The sequence below is a fragment of the Callorhinus ursinus genome, unplaced genomic scaffold, assembly GCF_003265705.2.
Source record: "Callorhinus ursinus isolate GAN/ISIS: 27379988/994484 unplaced genomic scaffold, GSC_fseal_2.0 scaffold101, whole genome shotgun sequence".
NCBI classification, from domain to species: Eukaryota; Metazoa; Chordata; class Mammalia; order Carnivora; family Otariidae; genus Callorhinus; species Callorhinus ursinus.
In genome coordinates this window covers 115,838-130,637 of record NW_027397163.1, presented here as the reverse complement: position 1 = coordinate 130,637, position 14,800 = coordinate 115,838, and the positions used below count along the sequence as shown (strand labels likewise).

Here is a 14,800-nt window from a genome sequence, read left to right as displayed (position 1 = left end):
GGAGGAACCGGGGGCGCGGACACCCGGGCTGGGGAGCAGGGAGGAACCGGGGGCACGGACCCCCGGGCTGGGGAGCAGGGGCTGGGCGGGCGCATCGCCCTCACCGTCGGCGCTGATGACCAGCGGCTCGCTGCGCAGCGACAGCACGTACGGGGAGGACGGCGTGTGGTAGTAGCAGCTGTAGGTGCCAGGAGCGCTGGCGCCGGGCAGCGGGAAGTCGGCCCAGGGCTCGGTCGAGTCGCGGTACTGCAGCGGGGCCGCTACGCCCACGCGGTACAGCGCGAAGCTCATGCCCCGCAGGCGGCCGGCGCAGCGCAGGCTCACGTTGGCGTTGGGCGCCACCACCGGCCCGGGCAGTGCCACCAGCGAAGGGGGCGGCAGCTGGTCTGCGAGGAACACGGACCCGGACGAGCGCTGGCGCGGCCTTGCGCCCCCGGACCTTCGCCCCTCTTCCCTCCCGCCCCCCCTCCCCCTCCATCCCTCCCCCCTCCCCCTCCATCCCTCCCTCTCCCCCCCTCCACCTCCCCCACCTCCCTCTCCCCCCCTCCCGCCCTCAGTCCCTCTCCCCGGTCCACTGGCCCCCCAGCCTCCACTTCTCTCTGCACTTCTCTCCCCCCGCCCCCCCGTCTCTCTCTATCTCTGCCAGTGTCTCCCACAGTTTCTCTGCCTCCGTGTCGGTCTCTGTGCCCTTTGCATCCTTGTGCCTGGCTCCGCCCGCCTATGTCTTCGTCCCCAAGTGCACCTTTCTCTGTGTCTCTGCCTCTCTCCCCCTGGACGTCCCCTTTTCTCTCTTGGCCTGAACCTCACTAAAATTCTCTTTCCGCCTCCCTGTTTTAATCTCCCTGTCCTGTGCGTTTCACTACCCTGGATCTCGGAGGCAGCGTCTCCGGAATTGTTTCATCTGGTGTTTCTGGGTTTCTCCCAAGGTTTCCTAACCTCACTGGTGACATTTTGGATAAATCTGGACAATTCTTTGTTGTATGGGGTGAGGATGGGGGCTGTCCTGTGCATTGCCGGATGTTTTGCAGCATCTCTAGTAGCAGTGACAACCAAAAATGTCCCCAGATATTACCAGAAAGTTCACCTGGGGGGCACAATCGTCCCTGGTTAAGAATCACCTCAGTTTCTCTGGTTCTCTTTCTCTCCCCATGTAGCTCTTTTTGCTCTGGGTCATTGTACAAGCCTGTCTCTCTATGTCTCTTTCAGTATCTCTCTCCCTGTATTTCTCTGTCCCTCCTTCTCTCTCCCTCATCACACCCCAAAGTCCCTTCTCCCCCCCCCCCCCCCGCCCCAGGACCTCACCTGTCACCAGCAGTTCCAGCGTATCACTGGGGTGGGACCAGACACCCAGATTCCAGCCTGGATTCCGGTAGCAGCAGTGGTAACTGCCCCCTTGGGCTGGGGTCACCCCCTCTAGGAAGAACTCTGCCAGCTCCATGGACACATCCCGATACAGCACAGGGGTGATCTCTCCAGACTTGAAGATTGCAAACCTCCAGGCAGGTTGAGGTGCCCGGCACCTCAAAGTCACGTTGGCCCCAGGGGTTGCAACTGCAGCAGGCTGAGCCCCCAGCCATGGCTTGGGGTACAAGGCTGGGGGGACTGAAAACACAGGGTTGTTGGGGCCCTGGGATTCCTGGGAGCCTGAGATGGGGTGGGGAGAGAATCACCTGGGGCAATCCCTGCCTCTTTCTCATCCTTAGTTTCCTGCTTGTAAAATAGGGGAGATGCCGGACCCCAGTCAAAGATTGTCAAGACTAGTTGCAAATTAGAGTAGCAGAGCAACTCTTGAGCTTTACTCCGTGGTTTTTAAACATAACGTCAAGGGATTGGGTCCCAGAAATCTGTAATTTTAAATTGCTCTTCAGACTATTTGTAACAAAGTCAACATATTTCAGTGGTTGCCAGAACTTGCTATTGATTTGGGTAAAAAAAAACAAAAAACAAAAAACCTCAGACCAAATTCCAGACCAAATGCCCCAAAACCAATTCCAGGTTAATTAAAGACCTACATTGTTTTGTTTTGTTTTGTTTTACTGTAAAAGTATTAGAAGAAAATATAGGAAAGTATATTTGTCTTGGGGGTAGAGAAAGCTATCTTAAAAGGTAAAACAAAAAATTCAGAAGAGACAAGGTTAACTAATCTGATGACTGCAAGATTTTAAAGTTGTGTATGAGAATAGACAGATGGAGCTAGAAAAAAGCTATAGCACTGGCAGAAAGGACTTATTCATTAATCACACAGATTAGGAGTATAGAAAGAAATCCTAAACCCAGCCCAGTTGAAAACTGGACAAGACATATGAATCAGGTAGTGCACAGAAGAGGAAGTCCAATGGATGAAAACACATGGGGAGGGGGTAAGTTGCTTAACGTTACTGGTAATCATTATAAAAAAAATGAAAACAACAGTAAGATTTTTTTGCCTATCAGGTTGTCAAAAATTAAAACAATGGTTTATATTCTGTTTGGGTGAAGATATGGTGAAACAGGTAGTTAGATACACTTGAGTGCACCTTTTGAGAAGGCAGTTCATCCCTTTCTATCAAACTACACAAAGGGCATGCCCTAATAATTCCACAGTTTCACCCTAGACAACTGTACATACATGGGCACAAAAAGCTCACATTGGAGTACTCACTGAAGCATTGATTAGGGTGGGGCTGGGGGAGGACACTGGAAACAACCTAAATATACATCAAGAGGGCCAAACAAACTAGAATCCAACCATACAATGGCAAATGTTAAATAGCAGTTAAAAAAATGTAGAGTTCGTTATAATAATATGGAAACACCTCCAAGAGAGATTGTAAAGTGAAAAAATGTAAGATGCAGAACAGTGTGAGTCATGAAATATCAATTTTGCCTTGGCAAGACAACAAAGAAGTATATAAATACATGTATGTGTCTGAATGCATGGAAACTTTTTGTAAGGATTCAGAGCTTACTTAAGGAAGATGAGGAAGGGAAAGAGGGAGGTTATGTGTCCTTTGGGAATCATTTTTTAAACCATGAATATATGTTAGCTTTATCATTTAAAAATAATAATTTAAAATAAATTGATAGTTAAGGTATCAGTGGTTTTCCGGGCGATTCTTAACCAACTGAGCCACCCAGGCGCCCCGGGCGATTCTTATTTGAAGTTGTAGTATCATGAGGGAGGTCTGAGAGAAAGAGATCTCACCAACTGGAAAACCTGGAAAGAAACTCAAGGCTGTCTCAGGGTGGAGGATCCTACTCTTGGGGAAATGGGCTTCCAAATGGGGGAGTTAATTTGGCATTGCCTGAGGTCCTATTTCTTGAGCCCTGCACTATGCCAAGCTTTGAGTCAAGGGTTTTACACATGTGATTTTTTAATTCATTTTTTAAAAAATACTTTTATCTTATTTTTTAAAGTAATCTCTACACCCAACATGGAGCTCAAACTCACAACCCCAAGATCAACAGTTGCATGCTCTACCAACTGAGCCAGCCAGGGATGATTTTATTAAATCCTCACAACAGCCCATTTCACAGAGAAGGAAACTGAGTAGCAAGCAGCGTTTTGTTCAAAGTTGTAAATGAATAATATGGTGAAAGTGGGGTTCCAGCTTAGGTCTCTTTAGCTCCAAAGTTCATGGTCTTCACCACTCACCTACACTGGTCACTAAAGGGAGTAAGATGTGAAGGAAAGAAAGGAAGGAGGGAGGGACAGAAAAGATGAAAAAAGGGAGGAGAGGGAGGGAAATTTGGAAATCTGGAATGAGTCTGAGCACCAAAATAAAATCTGAATAGTTGGAAATGGGTTGTCAGCAGTTTATAGGTGAACGGATGGGAGATATTACTCACCAGTTGAAGTGAGGTCTGCATGACACAGAGGCCCTGTAGAAGGTGGAGGAGCTAAGTCTTTTCAAAGCCCTAGGCTTCTCCCAGTCCTACCTCACTGCAAACTCAGACATCTAAATCCTTCCTCTGAGAAACAGGAATCTCACCCATATGTCCTCTCTCAGTAGCCATAACTCGGGGCTCTTAATCCTCACCTACTTCACAACCCCCTCTTTCCTCTACACCCAGTGATCAGACCCTTGGACTCCACCTTTTCCAGGAGACAATAATCTGAGCCCACAATGTCTCCTCCCCGGGGGTCAGGAGTCTGGATCCCCAGCTCCCTCCTTTCCAGAGACCCAGGTGTTCTGGCTTCATCCTTTTCCCACATCAGAATCTAGGACTCTACACTTGCTATCCCCAGGAGTTCGGGTCCTCCGCACCCTCCTGCCTCAAGACCCAGAGAATCCTGCCCCCACTCTCTCCTTGTCCAGGAACAGGAATTCAGGACCCACGTGTCCTTCTGTGTTAGGATCCAAGGATCTAATTCTGTCCCCTTATTCTGGTCTAGAATTCTGAACACTCAGCTCGTGCTGCCTGACCATCCTGCACCTGCCCTCAGGGAGACTCATTAGCCTTCTTCCTTTCCCCCTCTCTACTCAGGGCGTCCAGGTCCCCAGAGCCTGTGTCTCTGCACCCCAACCAGCCTGGGACCCAGGGAGAAGAGGGTGGGGGTGGCTCACAGAGGGTCAGCAGCTGGAGGATCAGCACCAGAGCCATGGCGGGCAGATCTTGGCTGGAGCGGAAGCAGGAGCCAGGGTTCAGCTGTGCCCTCTCACCTCTCAGGAAATGCAATGTCAGAGAGCCAGAGCCAGAGCTCTGTTTAAGGAAGGGAGGAGGGAAGTGGGGGCCTCTGCGTGACTGTGTCACAGCCCCATGGTGCTGTGGAAAAACCTGGGAGAAGGGGCAGTCATAACCAGTTGCGTTCACCAATTAAAAAAAAATAAAATAAAAACTAGCACCTATTATGTGCCAGACCCTGTGCTGCGCTATTCTGGGGGCACAGAGAGGACTCAGACCCCATTACTGCCCTAGAGCAGCTGCCAGTCTGATGTAAAGACAGAGGCCGACCAGGTGAGTTAAAAAAAAAAAAAAAAATCTATCCTAGAGGTCACATATGGCACTGAGAGAATCCACAGAAGACACCTAACCCTTCTGGGACGAGAGGTAAAGCTTCCAGGACGAACTGATTTTGAGCTGCGACCTCAAATGATAGCTGTCATTTGTTCTCTCCCAGCCTCCGTTTCTCCATCTGTAAAACGGGCTTTCATGAGTAAACTCTAACACGAAGACTGCTGCATTCCGCCTTGGATGGGTCGCAGCTGGAAGACTGGGAGTACGCCTCAGGCTTTGACTGCTAGGTGAAGAGACCGGTTTGCACTTAATTCTGCAGCGCCGCCTGCGTTTTCACGGCCGCTTCAAAAACAGCTGTTCTGCGCCAGTACGCACGCGCGGACTCAGACGGCTGAGGCTCGCGTGCGGAGACCACAACTCCCAGAGCGCTCCGCGTCCTCGTCCCCGCCCTGGACCGCAGTGCCGTGCCAGGGCGCACGCGCAGGCTCAGAGCGCGGAGACTCCGGCGCGGGGACCACAACTCCCAGAGTGCTCCGCGTGCTTGCCGCAGCCACCGCCTCCGCTGCGACCAAGATGGCCGGGAGTAAGTGAGGGCGATAAGGGCGCGAGGGGTCCGGTGGTGCCGGGGCTGAGGCACGGCGGAGTCTCCGTGGAGGCGGAGGGGTCCGGGCCGGAGGGGGACGCCGAGGTCACGAGAGGGGAGGGCTCCTCCAGGGCGGGGGCGGCGCGAGAGGGTTAGAGGTCACCGGGGGCGTCCCCTGCAGGAATGACCCTCCTCACCCGCCCCTCCAGGACTCGCCACCTTCCTCAAGGATGCCTGGGCCAAGGAGCCGGTGCTGGTTGCGTCCTTCACCATCGGGGGCCTCGGTGCGTGAGCGTGCATCACCCCCGCTCGCCCCCAAGATCCCGTCGCTCCCCACGAGCGCTCCAGTACCCCTCAACGCTCTGTGGTCCCCTCCTGTGTCGGCACCCCCACGACGACCCCTTGCCCACCCCATCCCCAATATTATGACCCCTTCATGAGCCCCCTTCTTCCCACCCCGTACACACCTACCCAGGAGGTCCACGGTCCCCCAGAGGAGAGGTCCGCAGCCCAGGCTGTGCACTAAAAACACCTGAGCAACAAAAATGTCCGAATCCTACCCACTTTTTACCCTCGGCCGCCCCACCCCCACCCCCACCCCCACCCCCCACGTTCAGTGTGGAGCTGAGTGGGGTGGAGGTGGGGCTGGGGAATGCTATCCTGTGAAAATCCCTCAGGGGTTCTGTTGACGGTCTCTGTTCTAGAACAGGGCTGCTCCCGCTTTAATGTGCGGGAGGTCTTGTTAAGATGCAGGCTGCCATTGTATAGGCCTGGGATGGGGCAGATCTCCCGGGCCCCCGGATCTTGTCAGTACTGCTGGTCTGTAGGCCACACGCCGCGGGTGAGGTTCTAGAGCAGTTGTCCCTTAGGGCAGCCACGGGCCACACTGGCCACTGAGCGCCTGAAACGGAGCTCGCATGAATTGAGCTGGTACACGTTTTGCTCTAATGTAAAGTACACACCGGATTGCAGAGAGTATGACAAGTCATTCTCCGCTCCTTTTGTGTTGATTATATGTTGAAATGATGTTTCCAAGACACCAGGTTAAATAATTTTAACACTTCATTTGTATCTTTTAACTTTATTTTTAATGTGGTTGTTAGAAGTGTAAAACCAAATACGTGGCTCATGTATTTCTGTCAGACAGTGCTGGCCTAGAACATTGCTTTTACCCCCTACCCCTGCCCCCCAGACTCCTGGCTCCCACCCTTGGGTGGACTGTAATTTCTGGGCAACTGATCCTTTCACAACCTCCCTCCCCTCCCCTGCTTTCCTCAGTTTGTAACAGTTCATTATTCCTCTGGAAGATTCCCAAGACACTGCACTCGCTCGCCACCACCCTGTACTCCCTGACCACCTCTACACTCATGTACTCACTCCATGACCACCCCCATGTCTTCCCTCCTCTCTGCCCTCCAGGTCCCATGTTTCCTTGAATTGCTGGCTCCCACCCCCTCTCTTTCTGCTGATAAATGGGGATCCCAGAATGCCAAGGGGGTCTCCTGGAGGTGTAGGACCTCCCTGCTCCCCTCCTGCCATGTACTTGACTCGTAGTTTGCCAAAGTTCAGCTTCTGCCTTCCGCTCCCACCCCGACCTGAAAGCCACCTTCCTACGGGCCTCACCCCTGTCTCTCCACAGCTCTAATTCTGCCCACCCTCAGCCCCCTCACCAAATACGCCACCATGATCAACCAGGCCACGCCCTACAACTATCCAGGTGAGTGGGAGCTAAAGGGTTGGCCCCAGCAGGAGTGGGGGCGGGGGTAACCTCCCTGTGCTGGGGAAGGAATGATCGCCTGAGGGCAGGTCTTTCCCCTGCAGGGGTCAGAATCTGCAGCCTGGGCTGGACTTTATTTTTTCTTCTGAGATCTAATCCGTGTGCCCTAAAACTCATTTCCTGTTTTTGCGCTTTTGAGTTTGTTGTTCCAGATTTGTATTCCTTTCTGGATTTTTATCGTTCTGTCTCTGTGCTTCTCCGTGCCTCTTAGGTCTCTATCTCCCTGGTTCTGGTTCTGTGTCCCCTCTCTCACCTCTCCCCTGGGGCCCCCCTTCCCTCTTTGAATATGAACTGACAAACTAGACTTTATGGACCTCCCAAGATCTGCTGGTCTCAGTGGCCCACCCTCCTGCCCCACAGTGCCCCTCCGAGATGATGGGAACATGCCCGACGTGCCCAGCCACCCCCAGGACCCCCAGGGCCCAAGCTTGGAGTGGCTGAAGAACTTGTGAGCACCCCCGGTGACATGGAGGAGGCCCCTCCCCTGAGCCAATAAAATGCGAAGAGTGACCCCAGAACCTGAGCTTGTGTGTGATCAGAGGTGGAAACAGTAGACAGTGGCCAAGGCGTTTCTGGGGGTCAGTTTATTGGGGTGGGGGTCAGTCAAAGGGGGGGCTGGCTAGGGTGGGGTAGGGCAGCAGTCTGTCTGGCCCCCGAGAAACCCAACTGGAGTCCAGGGCCTCATCTGCTTCAAAGCCAAAGTCTTCCTCGACCTTAATCTGGGGGAGAGAAGGAGCCGGTGTGAGCAGGCCCACCGGCCTCAGTTCTGGCTCCTCAGACAGCTTCCTCTGTGCACCTGGGCGAAAACCCCAACACTCCCGCCTTCCCTTCCCCCCGTGGTCTCTGACCCTCCCTCCCCCCTCTGCTCCAACCTTCTCCCCCTAGCCTCCTCCAAGTCTCTCTCCTTTTCCACCCAAACCCTCACCTGGCTTTTTCCGGCTTTTTCTCCTTCCCTACCCACCAGCCCTTCCAGCCCCACCAACTTTCTCCAGCGGTCCCCAGCGCCGTCCCCAGCCCTGAGCCTGCGAGCCCCCACAGCACTGTTGCCAGACCCAGGAGCCCTGGTCCCACCTGCACCGGGGCCAGCTCTGGAGTCAGCACAGCTCCCGCTCGGCGTCCGTCCCGGGGTGCTCGCCGCCTCTTGCGTCCACTGGGCCCTTCAGCTGGGGTCGGGCTGCTGGGCTCTGGGGGTGCAGGCATCCTTCGGGGCGGGGACAGCCCCTCTTTCTCTGGAGGCTCGTTCTCGGCATTGCCGGGGGTGGGAGCATCTGTGCCCTGGCTGCCCTCGTCCTGGGGGTAAAGGGGCAGCAGGGGAAGACTCTGTCCTGGTGCCCAGCCCCCCAACCCCCCAGCCCCAGCCCCCCAGGAGGCCGCGCTCACCTCCAGGACGATGGTGAGCTGGCTGGTGCGGTAGTCGTCACCGTAAGTGTCCAGCACTCTCATGAGGAACCTGTGTCGAGAGAGAGCCCACCAGGGAGGGGCACAACCTCAGCGTCTGGTGGTGGGGGAAGGTGTACCCCACAGCCCAGCCCCAGCTCTGAAGCCAAGGTGGCCCTGGACCCGTAGACCCAGAAGATTCGGAGCTCCCAAGTCTGAGCCCTGGGTGCCAAGTACTTGAGCAGCCGGTGGGACCCTGGGCCAGACAAGGGGACCTCTCTGCACCTGTTTCCTGCTCTGTTGACAGGACAGGACAACACTGACCGGGCGCACTGCCGTGGGGGTGAAACTGCAGCTAGCAGGGGCAGCTCCTAGTGCTCGGCGTACGTCCTGGAGTCAGCCGGTGTCCTCATCCACCGCCGAAGGGCAAGACAAAGACGGGCGCAGAGCACTCCTGCAGGTGCTCCCTCCTCTGCCTCCCCCAGTCCCTGCTTCTAAGAACCTTGGGGTTTTCTTAGCTCTGAATGCTACCTGGCAGCCAGCACCTGGGCGGAGCGCTTTACCTGCAGTCTCTTTCCAGGTGTGTGTGTGCACCTGCTCTGCACCGCGCGTTCTCAGTGCTAGCCTTACATCGGGGAACCACACAAAAACCCCCGAGCCTGCTGAACTTGGGGGACGATCAGCAAATCAACAAAACAGAATAAGCTGGAAAGCAGGAAGGAGGACGCGCTGGGACCTCAAAAGATGGTGGGGGATGCCTCACTGAGAAGGTGAAGGAGTGGCAGGAAAACATATCTGTAAGGAGGGACAGCCAGTGTAAAGGCCCTGAGGCAGGAGCAGCATGTGTGCTGCGTTCTTGGTAGAGCAAAGTGTGATGGGCCCTCTGACACAGGGCCCTGTTGGCTGTTGTAGGAGAATTCTGGCTCTGACTCTGGTGGGACCCCATGTGGGGTTTGGAGCAAAGTGACTTGATTTGTCTTACCTTTTATCTTTTTTTTTTTTTTTTACTTTTGAAAAAATTTTTAAAAATTTGTGATGAGATACACATAACATACCATTTGCCAATTTAACCATTTTAAATGTCCAGCTCAGTGGCATTAAGCCCATTCACACTGCTGTGCAACAATCACCACCATCTGTCTCCAGGACTCTCTGCATCTTCCCCAAGTAAAACGGCCCCATTAAACGACTCCCCACTCCCCTGCCCCTAGCAACCACCACTCTCCTCTCCGTCTCTGTGAACTTAAGTCCTCACATGAGTGGAGTCACACAAGATTTGTCCTGTGACTGGCTTACTTAGCACATGTCTTCACCATTCATGGTGTACCATCCTTTTTAAGACTGGATGGTCCTCCTACGTGTGGACCACACCGTGTTCATCCATCCGCAGAGAGATGCTCGGATGCTTCCATGTTTGGGCTGCTGTGAATACGGTTATGATCATGGGCGGGCACGTCTCCGTCAGTGGCCCTGCTTTCAACTCTTCTGGGGGATATACCTACAAATGGAGTTGCTAGATCATATGGTAATTGTTTTTAAACTTGGGGGAAGTGCCATACTGTTTTTACACAGTGGCATGTCTTACATTTTAGAAGACCTCCTGGCCACCCCCCGAATTTCTGGCAAGTTCGCAGGTGGTACCAAGACTCCTGGTCCAGGGGCCACGCTCTGAGAAGCACGGGGCTGAGCTCCAGATAGACCGTTCAAAAAAAAACAATCACCCTGATTTGTATGGTTAAGGGAAGCTTAGCACATGCAGGTCCCTTCCCGAACTTTCAACGTTTTAACCATAAAGGCCAGTCTTCCCTTTCATAAACTCTCTTGGTTTTACTGTGAGAGAGAATCTTGGCTAATGGTACAACCAGGAAAAAAGATTCACCCAGAGTGTTGTGGCAGGAGCCTCGGGAGGGTCAGGGAGGCCAGGGCGAGCATGGCAGGCGTTGGGCAAGGAGCCAAGTCCCTTGGCCCAGGGTGCTGGCATCCTGGGTCTGTTCTGAGGGTGCATCAGGCGAGGAGGTGAGAGAGAGAGAAGCCGCTGGGAGGGTTCATTCTCTGACGGGGAGCGGAGCAGGGGCAGGGGGCGAGGTCAGGGTTAGCTTTGCCTGCGTGTGACGTGACCAGAAGTCACAGTCCAGCAGGCGGCTGACAAAGGGGACAGAGTTCAAAGAGCTGCAGACAGGATTCAAAGGACCATGGTGCTGTGACGTTCTGGACACAAAATCCTCTGTGAGGACAGAAACGTCCTGTCCTGGCCACACCTGTGGCTGTCGTGGAGCCCCTGCCACATGGCGACAGCCACAGAGGAACTGACTTTTTGAGGTCCTTTTTGTTTCGAGGTCAGTTGCCACCTGTGCTGAGCGACTGTGCGGTGAGCGCCACTGAGGAATGGAAGTTTTAATTTCATTTTAGTTGGTTTGGGTAAAAATCACCACTGGTGGCTGCCGAGCACGTGAATGGAGGCCAGTGCAACTGAGGAACTGAGTTTTCTATTTCACTTCCGTGAATTAAAATTTATTGTGATTAATGTTAAATTTTAATTTTAACGAAGTCTTGGGTTAAATCGCCACCTGCGGCTACCGTGCTGGAGAGTGGAGGTGTGGACATGGGGGGACCCAGGGCCAAGCCCTAGGGTACTGGGGCGAGGAATGGCCAGGAGGCAGGGAAAGCAGGTGAGTGAGGGACCTGGACGCCAAGGAGGTGCTTGAGGGCAGGTGCGTCCCGTGGGTCAGGTGAGTGCAGGGCTGAGGACTGGCCGGGTCACAGCGCATTCCACAGACACAGGGACACAGTGCGTGGCGGGAGGCTCTGGGCTGGGCTCATCCATGAGCTCCTGTTCAATCCTCAGCAGCCACAAGATTTTAGCCACCTCAGTGAGACGGGAAATGGGCTCAGAGAGGGATGCCGCCTGCTGAGAGTCACACAGCAAAACTGCTTGAAACCAAGCGTGTGACTCTACATTCTGAGCTGCTATTTTGCTGTGCGTCCCGTTCAAAGGGAGCGCACCTGCCTCCCCACCCTTGCTCAGCCTTTCCCGCAAGGCCTGGGTGGACAGGAAGCAGCCAAGAAGCACGAGAGGTGGTGGAAACAGCAGCTGGCAGCAGAGGCCCAGGGCCCAGGGGGACATGCAAGGGGTTACCTCCGCTCCTGCTGAAGTCTCCGTGTTATCCTTTGCACCTGATGGAGCCTGTTCAGGACCCGCTCATTCACCTGCAGGGAGGCAGGAGAAGGCACAGGTCACCTGGACTCTACTCACTTACTCCATGCACGTGAATGGAGCCCCGGCGGGGACCCAGGGCGCCAACCAGACTGCCCCACATCCCCCGGGCCTACTGCACCCACTCCTTCCCTACTCGGGCGCCTCCTGCTCCTCTCCCTCGCACCCGCCGCGCCCCAGCTGGCCTCCTCTTGTCCTGGGGGCCTTCCCACACGCCTGCAGTGCTCCCGCCCTCAAGTCTGACCTCAGAGCTTACCTGCTCAGGGAGTCCACCCTGACCTCCTGCCACACTGCAACACCCCCTCCCGTGCCCCCTGTGCACCCAGCCACTCCTCTCTGCCTCAGTTTCCCTTATAACACTCCCCATCACCTTCTAGCCTATCCACTTCTCCTGCTCGCTGTCTCCCCTACCAGACCATAAGCTCCAAAGGACACAGGTTGTGCCTGGGTCCCCATGCCTTGAGCAGAAACTGGCGAAGGGGTGCGGGGGCGGTGCTCCATCAGTATTTGCTGAATGCGTGACTTCCTGCCATGTAAAGTGCTGGGGGGACACCGTGCAGGCCCACTTGCTGGAGATTAGGCAGGCGGTGGCTACTTTAGGTCCAGCAGAGAGGTGTGTGGGCCGAGTCATGAATGAGCAGGTACTGCCCCGGGTCAGAAAGACCTGGGTTCAAACCCCAGCGTGCCCCTTTCAGCTGTGTGACCTTGGGCGAGTCACCTAGAACCTCTCTGAGCCTGCGTTTGTAAAACAGGAATAACACCACCACCTACTCCTGATGGGGTGGAATAAACAGAAACTCAAATACCAGCTCTATTTGAGCAAATGATGTAGTCCCTTTGGACCCTGGTATCCATGTGTCAAACGGGGCTTGGGGTCCCTGCTGCCATTTGAGGGAGTCGGGGGTGGGTAGAGGCAGCAGGGCGTCCTGAGATGTCCTGTGTGTAAAGCCCAGGGCAGGCCTGGCACACAGTGGGTGCTCCCACATGACCACGGTTGCTCTGATGTCACCGCCCGTGTACTGGGAAGCCCTGTGAACACAGGATGCCGGGGATGAAATATTACTGCTATCGTGGAATTCACGTGAGGAGTCTCCAGGGGACAAGAGATAAGAGGGGTGGTTGAGGAAGGAAGTAGGTCGGGGTGAGCTTAGGACGGGGTGGAGCCAACGGTCACCTAGTACAAGACGTAGAGCATCTGGTTTGTGTGGATCACATCTGATTTGTCTCCCTACTGTCTATCACACCCGTGCACGTATCCGTATATAAGACCACGCGGCAGACAGCGTCCTGCGAACGTTCCAGCTGTCACTGGCTGCCTGGGAGCAGCTGGCCACAGGTGGTGCAGCTGCTGGGGAGTACATTTTAATACACGGAGCTGACCTGCTCCAAGCACTGTCCCTGCTCCCACTTCCCACGTGGCCCTCTCCGACATCTGTCAAAGCAAACATCTGTCTTGCTCCAGGCAGCCTGATGCGCTCCTCATATCCGAAGAGGGCTTGAACGTCCGTCCTTGTTCTTCACCTGCTGTCTCCTGACCCCTGCTCCAACTCAGACCACGACACCAGCCTCCCATTGTCCCCAACGCCCCAACACCACCGTTAGGGGTTGGACGGTGTCCCCCCCTAAAGGCATGGAGTCCTAACTCCCAGTACCTCAGAACGGACCTTCTTTGCCCATAGGGTCTTCACAGGGGTAATCAAGTGAAATGAGGTCAGTGAGTGGGCCCGTGTCCTCAGACAAGGAGGAAATTGGGGCACAGACAGGCACACCCAGGGAGAACGCCACATGATGGTGAAGGCAGAGATCCACCAGTCGGGGAACACGGATGAATACCAGCAACCACCCGATGCAAGGAGAGACGCAGGTAGCAGATTTTTCTCCACACCCCCACCCCTACCCCCGGCGGTCAGAAGGAACCAGCCCTGCTGACACCTGCTGACAGCCTGATCTTGCACCCGCGGCCTACAGAGCTGTAACAGTACATTTCTGTTACTTAGCGCCCAGTTTGTGGTCCTCGCTTACAGCAGGCCTAAGAGACTAATACCACCAAGCTCAGTCTTCCAAATACCCAGCCCTGACCCTGGCCCTCCCCCGTCTGAAACCTTCCAACAGCGCCCCCTCACTTAAACAACAAAACTAAACCCAAACTTCATGCCCTGCTGTTCCTGGCCTTTCAAGATCTGGTCCCTGCCAACTGCACGCTCCTCATTCTCACCCAGGAAGCCAATGCAGTGATGCAGCCCACAGAAACCACGTCTGGGGCGGGAGCCATGGGGATGGAGAGCAGAAGGATCCAAGGGAGACCCAAGCGGCAGAGTGAACAGGACGTGAGGGCCTGATGTGAGGGGTATGGGAGCCTTGAGAAGCCTGATCAGTGCGGAACATGAAGGGCACCTACAAACATCAGTGAGCCGATCTGGCTCGTCAGGGCCGCTCACAGAGCACACGGCTCTGCAGGAGCCTTACACGGTGCCTGACACATAACAGGTAGCGAATAAATGAATGAAAGATTCACTCAGCTAGGTAAAGAAGGCTGGCACGTGGACAGGCAGAGACCGGAAATGGGTAATTTTGGCCAGGGGGCCCCAAAACGGGGGAATCCGCACTCACCTACCTGCTCGATCTCCCGGCAGCGCCGCCCTAGCGCCTGGTACTTCCTACGATTTAGTTCCCGCTGGCGCCGCCGCTGGCCGCGGGCGGCCTCCTCTTCTTCATCTCGCTCCCGGAGCCCCGAGCCACCCAGACCTCCAGAGACGAACTCCACTTCCGTCTCCAGCTCGCTCTCCAAGATGTGACCACCGAACAGCGGAGGCAGTGCCAACTCCGAGCCTGGCGGCGCTGAGAACTCTTCAAAGCCCACAGCTGCCATGGTCCTGTAAGGTCAGGGGGTTCAGGGACCCTGAACCCTCGG

At 55.0% G+C, this 14,800-nt stretch overlaps 3 protein-coding genes across 9 annotated transcripts in view; 1 reads left to right on the top strand and 2 right to left on the bottom strand.

Annotated features, from left to right (window-relative positions):
• OSCAR (osteoclast associated Ig-like receptor) overlaps nt 1-4,678 on the bottom strand; it is a 6,769-nt gene extending 2,091 nt beyond the window's left edge. The window contains exons 1-4 of one of the 6 annotated variants that reach the window (XM_073889052.1): nt 4,548-4,678; nt 3,829-3,861; nt 1,303-1,644; nt 48-386 (exon numbers count right to left, since the gene is read on the bottom strand). In XM_073889052.1, the coding sequence (XP_073745153.1) occupies nt 48-386; nt 1,303-1,644; nt 3,829-3,861; nt 4,548-4,584 (751 nt within the window). In that variant the 5' untranslated portion in view covers nt 4,585-4,678. The remainder of the gene's footprint in view (nt 1-47; nt 387-1,302; nt 1,645-3,828; nt 3,862-4,547) is intronic. The other 5 variants (XM_073889053.1, XM_073889055.1, XM_025848675.2 and 2 more) reach the window with 5 other exon arrangements.
• A 609-nt stretch (nt 4,679-5,287) lies between these two features.
• NDUFA3 (NADH:ubiquinone oxidoreductase subunit A3) lies at nt 5,288-7,821 on the top strand. 2 transcript variants are annotated; one of them, XM_025849045.2, is made up of 4 exons: nt 5,288-5,521; nt 5,731-5,805; nt 7,161-7,238; nt 7,659-7,821. In XM_025849045.2, the coding sequence occupies exons 1-4, from the start codon at nt 5,512-5,514 to the stop codon at nt 7,748-7,750; spliced, it is 255 nt and encodes an 84-aa protein (XP_025704830.1). In that variant the 5' UTR covers nt 5,288-5,511; the 3' UTR covers nt 7,751-7,821. The 2 variants fall into 2 exon arrangements, with proteins under 2 accessions (XP_025704830.1, XP_073745159.1); XM_073889058.1 differs by lacking the exon at nt 7,659-7,821 and adding an exon at nt 7,510-7,650 and having other exon boundaries at nt 5,395-5,521.
• A 43-nt stretch (nt 7,822-7,864) lies between these two features.
• Nucleotides 7,865-14,794, bottom strand: TFPT (TCF3 fusion partner). The gene is made up of 5 exons (XM_025849044.1): nt 14,504-14,794; nt 11,812-11,882; nt 8,679-8,748; nt 8,370-8,588; nt 7,865-8,017 (listed from the first exon to the last, which is right to left on the bottom strand). Exons 1-5 carry the CDS (start codon nt 14,756-14,758, stop codon nt 7,898-7,900), a joined length of 735 nt encoding a protein of 244 aa, XP_025704829.1. The 5' UTR covers nt 14,759-14,794; the 3' UTR covers nt 7,865-7,897.
• Between the last annotated feature and the right edge of the window lie 6 nt (nt 14,795-14,800).

Coding starts and splice junctions, on each gene's coding strand:
- TFPT (XM_025849044.1), bottom strand. CDS start 14,758: ATGGCAGCTGTGGGCTTTGAAGAGTTCTCAGCGCCGCCAGGCTCGGAG. Junction 11,883..14,503: donor GCTGCCGGGAGATCGAGCAG/GTAGGTGAGTGC, acceptor GCCTCCCTGCAG/GTGAATGAGCGGGTCCTGAA. Junction 8,018..8,369: donor CAGAGCTGGCCCCGGTGCAG/GTGGGACCAGGG, acceptor TCTCTCCCCCAG/ATTAAGGTCGAGGAAGACTT.
- NDUFA3 (XM_025849045.2), top strand. Junction 5,806..7,160: donor CTTCACCATCGGGGGCCTCG/GTGCGTGAGCGT, acceptor GTCTCTCCACAG/CTCTAATTCTGCCCACCCTC. Junction 7,239..7,658: donor CACGCCCTACAACTATCCAG/GTGAGTGGGAGC, acceptor CCTGCCCCACAG/TGCCCCTCCGAGATGATGGG.